Source organism: Seriola aureovittata, chromosome 10 (assembly GCF_021018895.1).
Source record: "Seriola aureovittata isolate HTS-2021-v1 ecotype China chromosome 10, ASM2101889v1, whole genome shotgun sequence".
Lineage (NCBI taxonomy): Eukaryota > Metazoa > Chordata > Actinopteri > Carangiformes > Carangidae > Seriola > Seriola aureovittata.
The window spans coordinates 25736889-25755476 of NC_079373.1; the positions used below are offsets into that span (position 1 = coordinate 25736889).

At 44.4% G+C, this 18588-nt stretch overlaps 2 protein-coding genes across 3 annotated transcripts in view; both read left to right on the top strand.

Annotated features, from left to right (window-relative positions):
• pot1 (protection of telomeres 1 homolog) overlaps positions 1-8915 on the top strand; it is a 59851-nt gene extending 50936 nt beyond the window's left edge. For both annotated transcript variants that reach the window (XM_056388369.1, XM_056388368.1), the window contains exons 11-20: positions 1951-2135; positions 2431-2543; positions 4013-4039; positions 4938-5094; positions 5561-5769; positions 5851-5986; positions 7421-7503; positions 8022-8116; positions 8362-8467; positions 8585-8915. In XM_056388369.1, coding sequence (XP_056244344.1) covers positions 1951-2135; positions 2431-2543; positions 4013-4039; positions 4938-5094; positions 5561-5769; positions 5851-5986; positions 7421-7503; positions 8022-8116; positions 8362-8467; positions 8585-8724 — 1251 coding nt within the window. In that variant the 3' untranslated portion in view covers positions 8725-8915. The remainder of the gene's footprint in view (positions 1-1950; positions 2136-2430; positions 2544-4012; positions 4040-4937; positions 5095-5560; positions 5770-5850; positions 5987-7420; positions 7504-8021; positions 8117-8361; positions 8468-8584) is intronic.
• Positions 8916-11040: 2125 nt separating this feature from the next.
• gpr37a (G protein-coupled receptor 37a) lies at positions 11041-17467 on the top strand. The gene is made up of 2 exons (XM_056386213.1): positions 11041-12446; positions 15274-17467. Exons 1-2 carry the CDS (start codon positions 11442-11444, stop codon positions 16105-16107), a joined length of 1839 nt encoding a protein of 612 aa, XP_056242188.1. The 5' UTR covers positions 11041-11441; the 3' UTR covers positions 16108-17467.
• Positions 17468-18588: the final 1121 nt, after the last annotated feature.

An 18588-nucleotide genomic window follows, 5' to 3' on the forward strand; every position in this document is an offset into this window, starting at 1 on the left:
GACAATGTTGTTAGTCAATTCCTTTCAAAATAACCCACAATAAGTGTTTTAAAAGTCAATGTGCAGTTAGAAACAAGTTATAAACACAACATTTAGATATTTTCACCTTTTAAGTAGATGAGTCAAACCTGTCTAGCAGTTAGAGAGGAACATTATCATTCATTGGGAGTTGAGACAGTGTCAGGACACATTCACTCTTTTTGTAAATAATCTGTCATCTCTCTTTTCTTGAAGTCTTTTCGTGGGTTTAATCTTTCACTTTTTCTTAACCTGATTCTTCCCGTCCTCAGATCTTGATACAGCGACATAGGGACAGCAAAACCAAGTGAATTTCTTTCTTTTTTTTCAGTTCTTGAATTCACATAAATGAAAACGCCAGAGCTTTCTCCCATGTGTCAGTTTCAAAGCAACCTCCAGTTGTGTGGAAATCATTCTAGATAAAAGGATGATTCCAGTTATAATGAAATGCTTCTGTGGAAGTGGTGGCAGCTCTCCAGTCTTCCCAGTTAATCTCTCCACTCTTCCTGTGGACCTTCAGAAGAGGAGAGGCCTCAGGAGATCAGCTGTTAATCCACCCTGACACTGACTCAAACTTCACTCAGTAAATGGAGAAAATGGATTTAAAAGAAGCCACAGCTTATAGAGGATTCACTCTCTGAGACGTTCTCCTGCTCTCCAGCTATAATACAATTAAAGGTCATATATATGTGTGTGTCCGGGCCTCATATCGACTGAACCCTCCCTGTGTCAAGGCTTCAGTGGAATTTCTGAACAGAGTGAATCCGTCTGACACTCGACCAGTGAAGTGTTAGCTGATGAGAGTGAGGACAGATTTGTGTCAGAGCAGACTCGTCGTGACGGAGAGGAAAAACAAAAATGACAAACCCTCCAAAACTGAGTCCTTTGAGCAGCGTCTGAAGCATTGTGACCGCTCTGACTGTAAGTCTGGTGCAACATCGCCATCTGCTGATTGATTAAAACCTGCTGAAGTCTACACTGACTGACCAGAAAAATAGGAACACCTGCACAGATTACTGTGTGGATGCTGGGCACCATCCTCTGCAGAAGTCTGACACAACGCTTTAGTAGAATATCAATAACATTTGCTGATGCAAATAATTTACAAAATAAATAACGCTTTGTCTGAACAGTAACACAAACTGTGATGTGAAGGTTCTTTTCACAATATAAACATTATTATTTCCACAGTACATCAAATTGTCCTCTCAAATACAAACTACAAGGCATAACAAGCTCTTAACATCTGCAGACCGACTGATCCAGCTGTGCCAACGCCCTCAAAATGTGACACCTGACGGAGGAGAGGTCGTCTCAATTCCATAAAAACTTCTTTCTTCGATTCCTCTCTCCTCACATCCTTTCCTCGCATCCTTTCCTTGCTACTTACATGAGAGGGACACAAACAGAGAAACAATGAGACATTTAAGGCAAATGTCGGATGTTGTTTTTATGGCTTGTTCTGCTGCTGCAGGTTTAAACAAGGTTTTAAAGACAAATGACACAAATTTCTGCTGCTGTTTTGACCTTGTCTTCTGTGCCTCTGCAGGACAGATTCTGGACATTTCTATTTTTTAATGTGTCGTGAATTTTTACCATTCCTTTGCAGCAGCTTCCTCACTGGAAACATTCATCTGTTGTGTCGGATTGTGGAGGCGGCTGTGGCTCAGGAGGGAGAGCAGGTGCTCCATTAATCGCAAGGTTAGAGGTTCAACCTGCGATTAACGTCGGACATGTCAGTATTTCTGAGCGGGAAGCTGAACCCCCAAATTGTTGCTGATGACTGCTGTCACCTTGGACGGCAGCTGAGAGACAATTGTCAAGAGCTTTGTCCTGACAGGGATGAAAAGTTGTTGTTTCTGATATTTAAATAATAATTTCTGATCTTTAATTAATGTTTTTTGTGTTTTGTTTTTGTAATTGTTCCTTCAGCCTGGAGCCTTCCTGAGGATCTACAACCTGCGAGCGATACCAGGATCCAGTAAGGTGCCCGGCCTCACCAGCAGCCAATCAGAGGAGGTGGATCACCTGGCTTTTCACCTGCACGGTGGGACGGCGTACGGCAGGGGGATCCGGGTTCTTCCAGAAACGAGCCCCGACGTGCAGGAGCTGAAGAGGTACAGCAGGAGACAGGGGACAAAAATACTGAGGCTAAAAATAAAGACATTGTGGAAAACTTTAACGAGGAACTTTTGGAGGAAAACAAAAGTTTGGAAGAAGATTTAAAAATTCAGGATTTAATCCAGGTTTAAGATCAACCCTCGTCGACACGTCCCTCTCTCTGTTTTTATATGTAGATGTTTGAATGAATGAGAATAGCAGTATGCGATTCGGCTCACCAGAACTATTCACTGTATTTCTGTTTCTATGTGGTGGTGATGTAAAAGCGTCTTCCTGTTCATGTGTCTGTAGAACCCTTGAGACCTTCTCAGAGGATCACGAGGACAGACTCTCTGATTTCAGCGACTCGGAGTTGTTGGAGGTCTGGAGCACGCCGCCAGAGTCGACCAAGGTGAAACAGCTCTGTAAGTTAAAGTCTCTGGTGTCCTGACCGATCAGCAGCTGCAGTTCCTCTCACGACCACTAGATGCTGCTCCCGCATCACCTCTGATCAGCTGATTAAAGGAGACTCCAGAGGCGGCTCAGCCATTTAGTCCAGAACTAATAACACTCTCATCAGCTTCTAGCTATACTTTGTCATAGTGCTATGTAGCGAATATTAGCATGCTAACATGTTAAACAAGTGGTGGAATAAATAAGCATTATACCTGCTAAACACATTAGCATTCTGACTTAGCTCACAGCATCACTGTGCCTACATACTCACTGTGGCATGGGAGACATGTGCTGCTCTTTAGCAGGTGTGTGGCGGTTAACCAAAAGCTCATTTGCCAAACCAACCATTTAATCCTCATCCATGAAGTCTCCTCTCTTCTAAAATCTAAAAATACTGCTGGAAAACAGCTCTGATATAGCGGAAATCTCCCCCTGCTGCTAGCATGACTGTAGACTCTCAGGTTTGAGCGCTAAAGCTAGTGACAGAAGATGTTTTCTCTTCCTTCATGCTTTTCATGTTAGCCGCTTGTTTATCGTGCGTACAATTAGCATTTAGCCCAAAACACCAGTATGTGTGTAGAGCCTCACACAGCTGCTAGCATGGCTGCTGAAAACAAAATATTTCCATTGTGTGACTAAGATGGATGGATGATGGATGGATGGATGGATGCTGCAGGGAGCCGCCTCCGCTAGCAGTTCCTTCTAAAAGCCCACGCTTCACTGGGGATAAGATAAAGAGTTTGCGGACAGACAGACACATTAGAAAGGGTTGTGTCTGTGTTCAGACCTGCAGGCCTGAGGTCTGTTGTGTAACTCTTGAGTGGACAGAACATTTGAGACAAAGATTCTTTGCAATAAAAGCACAAAACTTCTTCTTTTTTAATGTACTACTACATTAACAAACAGTTTGGCAGTAGATCAGTTTAAAGCAGGTGAAGAAAGACGAGGAGAAAACATCATCTTGAGTTCATGACACTGATGTACCACCATTATTATACAGAACATACTGTGTATCTCAGGTCCAGTTTTAAAACTTAATTTATTTCCGTATTTGTTCTCCGCCTGTGAAAGGTTCTTGTTCGCACAGTATTTATATATTTTGATCTGCTGTGAATTTTCCTGCATCCTCAGTTTAAAAGAACATTTGTAACAAGAGAATTGATCAATTTTATTTCAGTTAAACCAAACTTCCAGCATCTTTTACCAGCTGTAAATCTGTGGATTTATGTCTGCTCAGTAGCAGGAGGATGTTTACAGCGAGTGTGATGACTGCACAGTCGCAGAGGGATATGTGAGCTGGAGCAGCAGCAGAGTCTTTTTGCTTGTTTTAAGTCTTTCTAATAAAAACGCTCAGATCGCATCAGATGACTTTGTGTTTCCTGCAGCAGCTCAGCGGTCCTCGGTTTGTTTACCAGCTCTGTCTGTTTGTCTCTTTCAGGTGCTGAAACCGTGAATTGCTGCACAGGTACGAAACACAACACTGCTGCCGATCAACGGGTCACGTTCAGCAAACAAAGTGTCACTCATTGTCTGTTTCCATCAGTTTGAGATTAATTTAAAGACTCAACGGTCTGTGTGGATCAATCGACTGATAGTAAACTGCACTTCTACTATTTCTATTTCTGTGCTTTCTCTTGTTTCTCAGTGATTCTGGATTTCTAGTAAAATTCTGCAAAGTGGGTCAAAGTCCTGGAGTCTGAGAAAGTCTGAGAAAGTCAGAAATATTCAGGGAATTTGGTAAAAGACGAAGCGTCCAATAACAGAGCAACAGTAGATACGGAACCCAAACATGGCGTTTAATTCTACCAGTATTATCGCCATGGTAACCGACCCTGAGCTCCGGCGCAGGTTAACTTCAGAGGATCAGAGGAGGAGACTCTGTGACCAGAACTAGAAATAAAAACTAAACCCCTTGATGACTTTACGCTGTGAAATATTTCTTTGAACGCTTCAGTCGGACTGACCTCTCTCTTCATCTGCAGCTTTAACTTTTCATCTGCTCCACGTGTTCATGACAGTTTGTTCATCATCAGACAAAAGAGCCAAAATACTCATTATTCATGTTTCTGACGAGGTTGATTATAATTAAAAACTCTTTCACTCGTAGCAGGATTGGTAAACCCGGGGTTAACTGAGCCAGTTGATAACCAGCTTTGTAGACCAGGAAAAGTTCTCCTGAGCGTGTTGGACCTGCTGTTGAAGGTCCTTCTAAATGATTGTCAGTACTCCAGGTCGTGGCGTGTCCGGTATTCGCAGTGTAACAGATGCTGCGACGCGACAGACTGTTCTCCACAGCATGTTAAAGCTTTGGAGGTTGATGAAAGTCACTCTGCTTGTGTTTATCCTGTGGTTTTTTTTCTCAGAGAGAAGCTGCAGTCACGACTTGCAGCCGGTGACGCTGTCCAAGGTGAAGCGGTCCGGGCCAGGTCGAGTTCACCACGTCCGGGTCCAGCTGAGATCCTACGAGCCCCGCACACTCCACCAGGCTCTGAAACTCTACTGCAGCAAGTGCTCATCCATGTAGGCTCGCACACACACACGCACGCACGCACGCGCACACACACACGCACACACACACACACACACAGAGGAAATGTCCAATCTGGTGTTCTCTAGTTTTCTTCTGTCGCTTGTTTTAAATTAAACGCCTGAAGTTAAATATGATTAAACCGAACGTCTTTCTGATGTAGAAATGTAAAGCTTTTGTTTTATCGAGTGCAGTTTACAGAAACTAATCATTTACAAACATGTTCATCAAACTGCAGCCGGCTCAGTTTGAGAGTAAACAAACACAGATTCGACTGTGGCACAACAGGAGACAAATGAATTATTAAATCTGTGCTTATTTACTTTTCCTCCTCTCTCCCCTTCACACTCATCTGTAAACATCGGCTCGTACAGGGAGCAGCACAGATAAGGATTGTTGTCGAGTTGTCAAATATAATGAAATGTGTGTTTTCCCTCTGACTGGACACTCTGATCTCAGGCTGGATGTTCCAGATGATGAACTGGTCTCAGGTCTGTTCTCTGAGGCGAACAGCGACTCCGGACCCTGCAGTCCTCCGCCGTGGTTGCTCTCCGGGAAGGTTGACGCCCCCGGAGACGCCCCGGGATCCGTGGACCGATCTCTGACCGTCCACTTGTCCTCCGAGCTCCTGGCCGAGGGCAAAACCAAAGAGCTCCTCTTCCTCAAGGGTGAGAATCTTCATCAACTGATCATCAGGCTTTTTTATCCTCAAACCAGACACCTGGTGACGGAGCTTCTGGGGTTTTCAGGTTCGACTCTGGAGGAAACATGTCGACTAACGGCCGGCTACCAGAACATCGTCCCCGTGAGGTCGTCGGGAGGTCACCTGGCTCTGCTCGACCTGTCTGCACCTTTCCTGTTCAGGGGCAGGAGGCGATACTACGGGTCAGAGACCAGCTTCTAACAAACCAACAAAGATTTATGATGAAAATCCCTTTGAATCGATTTAAAGACTAATGAGTGGTGCATGTACCGATCAGCTGATTACACAGATACTGAGGCTTGTATTGGCTGATTTGTGGCTGATACACTGGGACCTTTAACGTGAAGGAGTCTCAGTGCATCAGGCAAATGAAAGATCAAAGTCGACTGAGTCAGCATGAGGAAAGATCAGATCTCACAGTTTTCACTTTTAATTTCGTTATCTGAGTCCGTCTACGTACCAGGTTCATTTTTCGTTTTAATTAAAAACAAAAAAAAAAACAGGAAAAAAAAAACAAGAAAATGATCGATTGTTTCGTTTTAAACCAAAAACAAAACAAAAAAAATATTAGAAAAAAAAGTCAAGAACATTAAATCTGAGGAAACAGTTCTGGTGGTTTTTTTCTTCTAATTTTTCCTTGATGAATTGAAGACTGAAGGAAGGTGGTCATGGAAGTAAAGGTCAATATTACAAAATAAAAGCCAAGAGGATGTAATGGCCGTTCTATAAAGTAACATCATGCAAGCACAGACAGATAAAGATCTTGTTTCTGCTTTGTATTAAGACATGGAAAATATTTTATCTAAAAGTGTGTGATGTATTATTTACTTGCGTAGCCTGATCAATTTATATGTGGAAATAGACTGTGATTCTTTCCTTTGTCCAACCTTTTACTAAATCAGTTAATATTGAACTCCATGATCAAACTGATGTTCACTTTTATGGCGTTTTTTCAGTTTAAAACGAAAATACGAACTGCCTGAATGTACATTTATTTATCTGCATCCAGGCGTTTTAAACGTCTCCCTCTGATGACGATGTGATTTACGTTGAAACATTAGCTGCATCTCATTGTAACCGTTTACTCCAGATCTCATTTTTGCATCTGATCTAGTATCTGAGATGCTGTCAGACAGGTTTTATATGTTTTTATACAAAAATAAAACAAATTCTTATAATAGTATAAATATTAAACCACCTCAGTACATTAACCAAATGCAGCTGCTGCAGTTTGGCTCCTGATCTGTGAGACCAACAGTTTTAATCATGTGTTGGTTTAAACTGATTCATCTGTCTCTCTGAGCGACGGTCTGGAGCCGACTGAGGATCATGTGCAGAACAAACGTTCAGATTTGAGCTTGAACGTTCATTGTTGATTCTCTACAGAGGCCGACGGTAACGTCTCTGCTTCAAAGTAAAGGTTTAGAGTTCATCCCTGACCTTGGAGAGAAGATCTCCTTCTTATGAAGCCATAAACTGAGCTGTGGAGTCTCATCGCTCCATCTGTGGGGATGATGGCGGGATACAGTTGGTTATATTTCAAATTAAAAGGCCCTGCTGTGAGCCAGAGATGTGGATCTGTGGATTCTCTTTATGACTTCCTGTCTTTGTTTTAGATGTAAACGTTGCTCTGATGCTGCAGTGAGGGAGCCGAGCACTGAGGGAGTCGAAGTGATCGATGAGAGGATGATCGCAGAAGGTGAGACGGTTCGGTCTGAGACTGACAGTGATATGTGAGTGTTGTGACTTCAGCTCCTTCTCTGTTCAGTTATTGTAGAAAACACTTTTTCTTTTTCTGTCAGATGAAGTCAAAGTCAAAACCTGTGACTGTTCTCTGGTTGCAGTTATTTTAATTTGAGGATTTGCAGCTTTTCTCAGTTTTATATCATTTTGAACAGAACATTTTGGACTCGAATCAAAACATTTGAAGACTCATGGGAAATTGTGCTGAGCGTTGTGGCATGAATCAATAATAAAAACACTTTTTAAAGGCAGCCATACTTTTCTAACATTAAACCTCTGCTCATATCTGCAGGACGCCAACATTACTCTCTCCCAGTTTATGTTTGTGTCCTTTCCCCCTTTTTTGTCCTGATTCAGCAGCTTGTAAAAGTTGCTTGAACGTCACCTGGCTGGTCTCAGATCTGTTCCAGCCGCAGCTTTCCCCTCTGAAATAAATCACATGGGCGTTAATGTCTCTGCTCCTCTGCTCCGCAGCTCTCGGCGTTCAGCTGCTGCAGTTCGTCCTGCTGATGAAGCTCGAGCTGCGCGACGCCACCGACACGCTGCACGTCTTCCTGTGGAGAGACGCAGTGAGTTTCACGTCACGTTTAACGTCCCGATCGCTCTGGATCAGATCCAGGAGGAAGGAGAAAAACCACGCTGTGTCTGAACTTTTACTGAAATTTTAGTGTAGTTTGTTCACAGAACTGCAGGTGAAACAAAAGGTTAAAAACAAGAAAATAACGTGATGTTCAAGGTAAACGTCGCTTCTGGTCTGTAAACTCAGACTCGCTTTATTTGTTGTCTCTTATCTTATTATGTGTCTTTTAATCAGGAGCTGTTCTTCAATGTGTCAGCGGATGACGTAGCAGCCAATCAAGAGGCTCAGAATATCATCCACCAAACCATGGACACCCTCTGTCCACCGGGGGGCGGCACGGGTACACCTGTCATCCTCACACACACACCTGGATTAAAGAGTTTATCTTTCTTTGATACTTCAGTGTGAAGTGAAGAGGTGTGGATGTGACGTTGGTTTTGTGTTTGTGTGTCCTCAGGTGAGCATCCGTGGCTCGACTTGTGTCTGACGTCGTACCGAGCAGAGGACGACGCGGGACAGAACCAAACCTGCCACCAGGTCTGTCACACCTGCGTCACCAAACCCTCCTCCACGCGGTCCGAACCCGGCTCCGCCTGAACCACCACCAGAAAAACTGTTTCTACTTGTTTTTATTTCACCTGAGTTCTGGTTTTTATCTGTTTTTTATTTATTGTGTAAAAGAAAATAAATGTTAATTAAAATGTTGCTTCGGAAATGTATAAAACTGCTGAGTATGGAGACTTTTAAAAATCTGGCTACGACTTTCAAAATAAAAGACTGAATATTGACTTAATGAGGTTGTTGACATTTGTGTATTTGATCTGCTGAGAGGGGACTCAGTTTATCTGTAATCAGGATTTTTTTTTTTTGTCTCAGAATAGTTTTATTACTATTTTATTTTATTGCTCATTTTATTTTTTGTTATTTGCACCTTAACTATTAGCAGGTGTTCAGATTGGTACAACCCTGCACATGGGGCGGCTGAGACATGAAATATGATCCATCTCAAACCTTTACAGGACTCTCCCAGAAATCCCTGGGAGAGAGAGGACGCATGAAGCAAAACTGTGAAAACTCAAACGTCAGCCATAAAAGATTTAAAAAATATTATTTAATTCTTTCAATGTATGCATTTAAATTTTTTCCATCATAAAATATTTAGGTGATTTGTTACACCCCGGATGATTGGACAACGATGGATGTATCGCGGGACATGGAGCTCTGCGGGATCAGGAGACTTCTGCAGTAAGAAGACGGTAAACCCAGTGCAGAACTTGTTTCAAGGTAAAAGTGTGAATTCATTTTCTGTCGCTGTTCATCTTCAGAGAACTTTTCAGAAGTGATCTGTGGCGCTGCGGCGCCATCTGCTGGTCAGCTGACAGCTGGGACGGCTCTCTCCTCCAAGGCCTAACAAACAATCAGGCACGTTGAATGAAATACTGGTGTAAGTGTTCCTGAATGTTGCTGCTGCCACTGTGTGACACGCAGATTTAGATCATTTGTACAAACACCATCAATGTGTCTGATTTTCTACATGAAGATCCAAGAAACTGACAAACGTGTGTTTGATGTTCCTACCTCCGCCTCTTTAACCAGATCTGCACTAAAGTCTAGTGGCTTGTTCCCCGGCCCGTGCACCTCCTTGGTGGAGGTAATGAGATGCAGCAAAGGGAACTTGAAATCTTTGTATTTATTCCTTTAAATGCACTTATTTGTACTTTCTTATTTCTTCATGTTATTCCCTCAAAGCTGGAGGAAGACGAGCTGACTGATGAATGTTGTGTTTATCTGACTAAAAACTCCTGGTTTCTCTCTCTCTGTTGTCACCTCAACTGGTTTCTCTCCAGAGGACTGATGTTGGAGCCACATCTGCAGAGAGAGAGAGAGAGAGAGAGACCGGAGAGAGGCAGACTTCAGACTGAAACTGCTGAAGGCCGCGGGCCCCTGAGAGACCAAGTATCTGGACACAAACACACAGGACAAACATCACAGACGAATTCAAAAACTTTCCCTTTCATCGTTACCAAATCGTTTTTAAAAAGAGAAAACTTGCGAAAATAAAATCTCAGCCAAAAAGCTGGAACCGCTTTAGGTGGTAAAACCTGTCAGTGAGAAACAAATCCAGCACCTTGGAGATGAGGTCAGCGCTGCTGTAATACCCAGACTTGATACTAGATGGCAGACAAGCTGAACTTCCCTTTAACTCACTTTAACTGGGAGATTTCTACAGTTTTGTTATTAAAGATTAATCTTCACAGGGATTCAACACAAATACCACGCGCGCACAATGACGTCATGTAGGAATATTTTTTTTAAAGTGTATTTTTGTTTTGGATGAACTGAATGATGCTGCAGGATTATTCAGTTTAATGAAATAATAGTAAAGAGTTTGTGGCTGTTTAACGAGACTAAAGGAAATAAAAACCTCCAAATATTTCTAGACTATAAATACACATAAAAATTTATTGTGTAAAATCTTCAATGCAAAATTTAGTATTTTTAAATTATTATTAATTTAATATTAAGTTTTTCTCGATTTGCAAAGCAGCAGGTTGAGAATTTATTTTGCTTAATTTTTATTTATTTATTTATTTTTTTCACATTTTCTGACAGATCATTTAAACCTGAGCTCTTCTGCCAAATACAGAAAGTTTATATCTGAAAACTCGAGATCGAAACTTCCAGAAAAGCTTCTTATACCAAGAGGAAAAGTTTCCGCATAAAACCTGAAAATACATATTTTTGTTGAAGTGGATAATCTCGCACAGATCACACTTCAGTGTGTTATTTGTACAGTTTATTACAGGATCAGAGCACAGGCTTGACAGATGACTGTCCCCTTCCTCCTCCTCCTCCTCCTCCTCCTCCTCCTCCTCCTCCTCCTCCTCTCGGATCCTCTCGGATCCTCTCTTGTCTCTCAGACGCAGCTCGGCGTCTTCTCCGGTCGTATATCACGCCACCTCACTACACCGCCCTCCGCGCGCTCGAGTGCGGCTTGGCGTGCAAAAACTTTCCTTAACGGAGGTGGATCTGCGTCGTTTGGGTTCCAGCACTCCACCCCCGTCTCCACCTTCTGCCGCGGAGGATCTGCACGGCTGGTTAACTGATTTGTGGACCTGGTTCCACTCTGGATTTGGGTCTCTCTGGTGATGCCTCCAGACTGGAGCCGCTCCGGGACGCACCCGAACCGGCCAGGTCCACCTGTTTTACACGACCTACGACTTTGTGAAAGCTGCTAGCGCGGGAAAATGAAGGAAAACTGATTTTTTTTTTTCTTCTTCTTTTTTTGAGAGAATATCAGAGCCCAGAGATGGATGGATCATTTTGGATCACACGGTTTCATCTCACGGGTTAGACAGAACCACACGATGCCGCATCCGCCCCTGAGGTTACTGTGTTTGTGGCTGTGCAGCGAGGCCGTGGCGAGTCAACTCCAGTGGCAGAAAACAAAGACGACTTTCAGTCCTCATTATGAATCCACCGCCGCTGACAGGAATGCGCAGAGCCGGAGATGGCGCACAGTCAGCTGGGAGGACAATGGGGGGGTGCGCGGTGCCAGTGCTCAGGCCTCGTGGCTGGGTACTGTAAACCGGTCGTCCTCTGAGCCGCTGGGGACGGAGGTACACCGGCGCGCTGTGCGTAAAAGTGACTCGCAAAATGGAGATAGGCGCATCCGACTTGAAGAAGCTTTACGCACGGATGGAGACAAGGTCAGTGAACCGCGGAGTGGTGGATGCAGTCCGGGAAAGGTGCTTAAACAAACCCGACATGGACCCACCTGCAGACCTGAGAGGACCAGACAGCACCGGCGGCAGAGGCGGAGTGTCAAACCCGGCAGGATGAAGCACGGCGAGCCGCTGCAGGACGGAGCCGCGGCTGCGTTGGAGGCTCTGCCCGCGGTCATGGCGCAGGAGCAAGAGGCCTCTCCGCCCTTCGGACTCAACACCAGCGACTACGAGGAGGAGAACTCTCTGCCGGACTTCCCCGACCCCACGCCGCTCGTGCCGGTGAACACGCGGAGCAGACGCAAGCAGGTGAAGAACCCGTTCTACCCGCTCACCACGGAGTCTTACGGCGCGTACGCGGTGATGATCACGGCCGTCATCATCTTCACCGTGGGGATCATCGGGAACGTGTCGGTCATGTGCATCGTGTGTCACAATTACTACATGAGGAGCATCTCCAACTCGCTGCTGGCCAACCTCGCGCTGTGGGACTTCGTCATCGTCTTCTTCTGCCTGCCGCTCGTGGTGTTTCACGAGCTCACCAAGAACTGGCTGCTGGGAGAGTTCTCGTGCAGGATCATCCCGTACCTGGAGGTGAGAGGAGGGGGGGGGGGGCTGTGAGGTGTATGTCAGTGTGTTTCACAGGTGCAGGTCTGATGGGTCCTGACATGAGGTTAATGTCTTAAGCTCAACCCTGAAATCTCTTGTCCATCTTCCCAAAACAGATTTAGTTTCTGCACAAAACAAGATCAAATAAACACCATTAAATGAAAGTATGACAGAGCAGTGAAGAACAGACGCCTCGTTAACACGTGTGTCTGCAGAAAGCAACAGGAAGGACCAAACCAAAGGGGTAAAGTTTGTTTCTCATAAGGTGAAGTGCACTGTTGTGACGTCACTGGGTGTAATTTATGTTACAGAATGGAGGAATAATGTCCAAGGTGCACCTGCTCGACAGGTGCTCAGGTCACACCAGAGTGGAAGTGCGTGCACGAGGCTCCAGGCCTCAGTCTGGGTTTTACATCAGGTTTAACTTCGCCTAATGTGAAGGTTGTTTAATCTGATCAGTGTCACATCAGACTGAGGAAAACAAAGACAACACCTGCTGAACACGTGACACCCCACTGTCCAATCAGAGAGAAGATCAGGATTAATGAAGAGTCTCTCAGACTGAGATTAGACAAAGACCCCCCTCTGATCAGAGACTGTGCTCATCAGAGTAAACAGGACGAAGGCCTCGGATTAGATCCGGATCAGTTCAGACTTTCTGTTTGATCCGAGCTTTGTCCACACGCATCTTTCGTTCCTCATCCAACACCTTTGAGATGAACTGGATCACAGACTGTGAGCCAGAACCCATCACCCGGCATCACTGTCCCTCCTGGGTCTGAACCAACATCTGGTGGAAACCTCGAAACCAGAAGAGTGGAGGTTTTTTACAGCAGCGTCCATGTGTCCACATACTTTTGGCCATGGTGTGTGTATGTGTGTGTGTGTGTGTGTATGTGTGTGTGTGTGTGTGTCGGCTGCAGCTTGTAATCTCGGTGTGTTTTGAATCAGCTGGAACATCAACATGTCAGCAGCTGGTGACGGAGAAGCTGAAAACAAAAGGAGTTTAAGCTTCTTTGTTTGAGACGATGACCTACATGACTTTACTGACATTTATCAGCTGTCATCCGTTCACTCTTGACTTTTTATTTCACTTTTATTTATGTATTTATTTTAATTTTAGGCTCGACTGTCCTTTAAAGCCAAATTTATAATGAAAAAAAAACATTTAATCCTATTTGCACATTTATTTAAGATAATAAATAAACATAATTTATTGGCTAGAACTTTATTTTATGGGTTCAGATTTTAATTTCACTAGAAAGAAGCATCTCATTTGGTTATAATCACAGGTGTCAAAACTGTGTCTTCAAACAAACAAACAAACACACACACACACACACACACTCAGTTCAGTAAGAATGAAGGTTAAATAGAAACGTAGAGACACATCAGCAGATCTGAGATCAGTGCCGTCACCTCCTTCACCTGTTTAATGGAGCGTAATCACACAAAACACCAAGAGGATTAAACTGCTGGGACTGTCACACACACACACACACACACACACACACACACACACACACACACACGCACACACGCACACACACACACACGCACACACACGCACACTGGTAAAGAAAACCTTCACATGAGCATCAGGCTTCTTCAACACAATAAGAAAAATACATTTAAAAAATGAGATAAATAAATAAAATTATAAATAATATATAATCTAAATATATACAATTAAATATATAATAAAAACATTTGATAAAAAAACACATTTTAAAACAAAGCGTTAGGTCTGCAGTTATAAGTTAAAGATATCTGAGCGCGGCCACTACAGACTATATGTCAACGTACGCCAAAACGTAACCAGGAAGTGGATGGCGGGGATGGTTTATAGAGGGGGAATGAAACAGAACGCGGCACAATAATCGTCTTATCTAGATCATCTTGTTTTCATCATCGTTTGGAAACAAAATCGTGATGGAATAATAATATCATAAATAATAAAATAATAAAACCAGACGAATCGCTCAGACCAACACTGACGTGCTGGAAAAACTCATCGTCCCTTTAATCAAGAAGGTCTGCAGTAGATACTTATCTCTATAATTAGAACACAGACACTAATTAATCCCCTGGAACATGTTCTATGAGACATTACACTGAGTTACAGCAGCTGCACGAGACGTGACATCAGGACTTTTCTATTTCTGTTTCATGACAGTAACTCGGCAGCGTCACAGAGACGGTTTCCTGTCTGTGTCCTTCACACAGTGTGAAGTGTTTACAGCTGCTGAGGCTCAGTGCATGAGGTCTGTGACATTATGAAGCAGAACAGGAGGCTGAAGTGTGTGTGTGTGTGTGTGTGTGTGTGTGTGTGTGTTTCTGTTCTCTAAGAATAAAGAGAGAAAGTAGAAGTGGCAGGTCGGAGCGGTCTGTACTGAAATAGAAAGAGTCGGTCAGAAGATGCTAAAAGCTGCATGTGTGACCTGATCTGACAAAGTGCTTCCTCCTGAGAAACGCTGCTCGTGATCTCGTGGTTTTCTTCTCATGTATTAATTGTTGTGTCTCAAATCAGACGTGTCCTCATTGTTCGGTCACCATTTTCTTTTACAAGTTTAAAAGTATGTTGGCGGTCCCTCCCCCCTTCCACTGCGTTGTCAAGATGGCGGCCGTTTACTCCTTGTAGTTCACTGCATGTTGCCGTGCTCTTTGACGTGAACGCACTTCCGCACTAAAAGATTCTTCATCGAGCAGTCACTGATTTGTTGTTTCTCTTCTTCTTCTTCTTCTTCTTCTTGAGTACAGAAGTTGTTGTTGTTTTCTGAGGAGTGTAACCAGAGTGTTCTTCTGTTCCCAGGTGGCGTCTCTCGGGGTCACGACCTTCACGCTGTGCGCTCTGTGCATCGATCGTTTCCGAGCCGCCACCAACGTTCAGATGTACTACGAGATGATCGAGAACTGGGCGTCCACCTCGGCCAAGCTCGCCGTCATCTGGGTGGGCGCTCTGCTGCTGGCGCTACCCGAGCTGCTGATCCGACAGCTGGTCACCGAGGACGGCGACCCGCCCGACGTGAGGCCGTGCGAGCGCTGCGTGGTCCGGATCTCCACTGAACTTCCGGACACGCTGTACGTCCTGGGACTCACGTACGACGGCGCGCGGCTCTGGTGGTACTTCGGCTGCTACTTCTGCCTGCCCACGCTCTTCACCATCTGCAGCTCGCTGGTCACCGCACGCAAGATCCGCCGCGCCGAGCGGGCCTGCGTCCGCGGCAGCAAGAAGCAGATCCAGCTGGAGAGCCAGATGAACTGTGCCGTGGTGGCGTTGGCCATCCTCTACGGCTTCTGCATCATCCCGGAGAACATCTGCAACATCGTCAGCGTCTACATGGCGGCCGGCGTTCCCGCGAAAACCCTGGACATCCTGCATCTGGTGAGCCAGCTGCTGCTCTTCTGTAAGTCTGCGGTGACGCCGGTGCTGCTGTTCTTCCTGTGCCAGCCGTTTACCAAAGCCTTCCTGGACTGCTGCTGCTGCTGCTGCGAAGAGTGCGGCCCGCCGCGGTCCCCCGTCACCGCCACCAGCGACGTCGACAACGAGTGCACCACCACCGAGCTGGAGCTGTCACCGTTCAGCACCATGCGCAGGGAGGCGTCCACCTCCGCCGCCTACGCTGTTGTGGGGACACACTGCTGAGGTCGAAGGTCGAAGGAGAGCTCGTCATTCCTCTGATGTGATCATGTGATCGACGGACACGTTTGACGTATCAGGCCACAAACTCTTGGAGCGGAATCGACCCGAACTGTCGAGCAAGTGTTTTTACTGACGGACAGACTGACGCCGCCGTCCGTCCTCTCGCTGTTCACAGAGTTTATCTTTGACACAGTCGGTGTTAGTTCACAGCGTTTTAGTTCTTTCACTAACTCACACGTGTTTCCACTGAAGCTGCTTCCTGTTCATTCTCACTGTTTGTGGACGAGCATCATTTTTATGCCCTTTTTTAAATTTTTCCCTTGAAAATTGATTTTATTTTAGTTAGTTTAGTTAGTTGTGTTGAATTTATATTTAAAGTGAAGTAAATAGTCAGTTATTAGTCGTTATTCTAAGGGGGGGGACATGCCTCAGGTGGTAGAGCAGGTTGGCTGCTGATCCTGTGGTTGGCGGTTCGATCCCCAGCTGCATCAGGAGAGGCGTCTGGCGTAAAACCTATCCCAAATCAAATATACTGATGGTGACCCAGTGTGGCGACCACACACATTATTCTACATATATTCACGATTCGATTCGATTCGATTCTTGAGCTCCATGACGGTGGATTGTTTTCTTGCGTGTTACTCGATGCTTGATTGACGTTTGGAAATCAATCAATACACCTTCGAGGTTATTAAACCCAAACACTGAGGATGGGTTCGGGTTGAATGACTTGTTCCTTAGGTTTTCCGTCGCTCGCACCGAAGAGGAGTGTTCGGGCGCCATCTACAGGATCAGCAAGCTAAACTCATGTCAGGAGAAAATGTAAACCGGCGCTGTTACAACACTGAAAGTCGATTTTTAGAGATTGTATCGCGACTCTTATGTGAATCGATTCTTTTTTTTCACACCTCTACCATATATGTTAAATTATTTACTTTCCGCACGCAATAAAAGACTGACCTTTAACTGGAATTAATTATTTGGTCACGTGCCAATCAAATCTAAAATCTGATTTCCCCCTTTTACCAAGTTGCATTGTCGTCAGAGGTCAGACAATAAAGTTTTACCTTAAATTGGGAAAACGGGCATAAAAAGTTCTCATCCACCACAGCTGCCTCAGCATCTGTACTTTGTTCTTTTGAATGTTCTTGTTCTTGGTTCTTTTCTTTGTGTGAGTGAGTCAAAGGGACGGACAGTAATGTATTGAGGCGACGCTGTTGTGTTGTTGTTAGCTGATGTTCTGCCTGTGTGAGTGTTTTGTTCTTCACTCTGTTGGAGAGCAGGAAGCCTCAGTCTGTAATGTGACAGGTTTGTTTGGCCACATGAGAAGTATCACTTTAATTAAAAGATATTTTAAAATAGATTTGTAGAACTTGTTGTGCATTTAAAGAGATGAATTATTATTTGTTTCTCACACTCACTTGAATGTTGGCAGAAATCAAGCTGTCACTTTTTCACAAACACAAATTTGAACTGATCAGAATGAACGCGTAATTCCTTAAAACTAATCAATTCACAGGCGCAAAGTTTGGTGATCTTTGACACGAACACTCCCACCAACGATCTGCTTTCATGACGTATAATTCAGTGCATGTTTACGAGCAGCCAAGGGGGAAAAACATCAGTTGTGTCCCATTTTGAAGAACTACAAAAGTCGCAACAAAAAATCCGTCAAATAAAACAAATAAAACAAATTCTGCAGTTTTAAAAAGAGCACAGTTTGTGTCTGTTTCACTTGTGAACGAACCACTGCACAAAGCTAATTCAGGCTGTCGTTTTTGCATTTCATTCGCACGAGAAAACATTTTAAAATGATTTTTTAATGATATTTGTTGGTCTTGTACGAAACAAACATGTTTCCTTATGTCTGGAGAATATGATTTGTAGGCCGGGGCGTCTCTGTACAACAGTGTGACACATTTTTACCTTTATCAAAAACAAATTGCAGCTGAAAAGTGGCTGATTTTGCTGCTCTCTAACCGGCTGTAGATCCTGCCCACACTTGGGCCACATCCTTGTTTTCTTCTGGCCCAGTATATACCCAGTTCTACGGCCCGAATCTGGTAAATATACATCACGACTGGCAGATGTTGCTTCAACATCTGGACCAATTCTGGCGTACACACAGAAAATCCTTAAGCTATCAGTCAATCCTGGAGGATAACAGCCGGAATCTGCCCAGATGTGGAAGTATGTGGGCCAGACTCGGGGCCGAGGACCCAGACAGATGTTGGGCCAGAAGTTTCATTTTGCCGTCTGTACGGCAAAATGAAACCACCAGGACAGTTTCATGCTGATGAAAGCCATAGAAGTGAGTCACATAAAACTGTAACTTCCAGAACCTGAAATACCATAAACACCTCCTTCTGTTATCGTCCAGCATCAGGCACTAAAATCCTGCTGGTGTTTTATAGATGCTGCAGAGTTTCTTACAGGTTGAACTACTCAGAGCTTTACCAGTAGTGGAGCTACAAATGTAAAGTT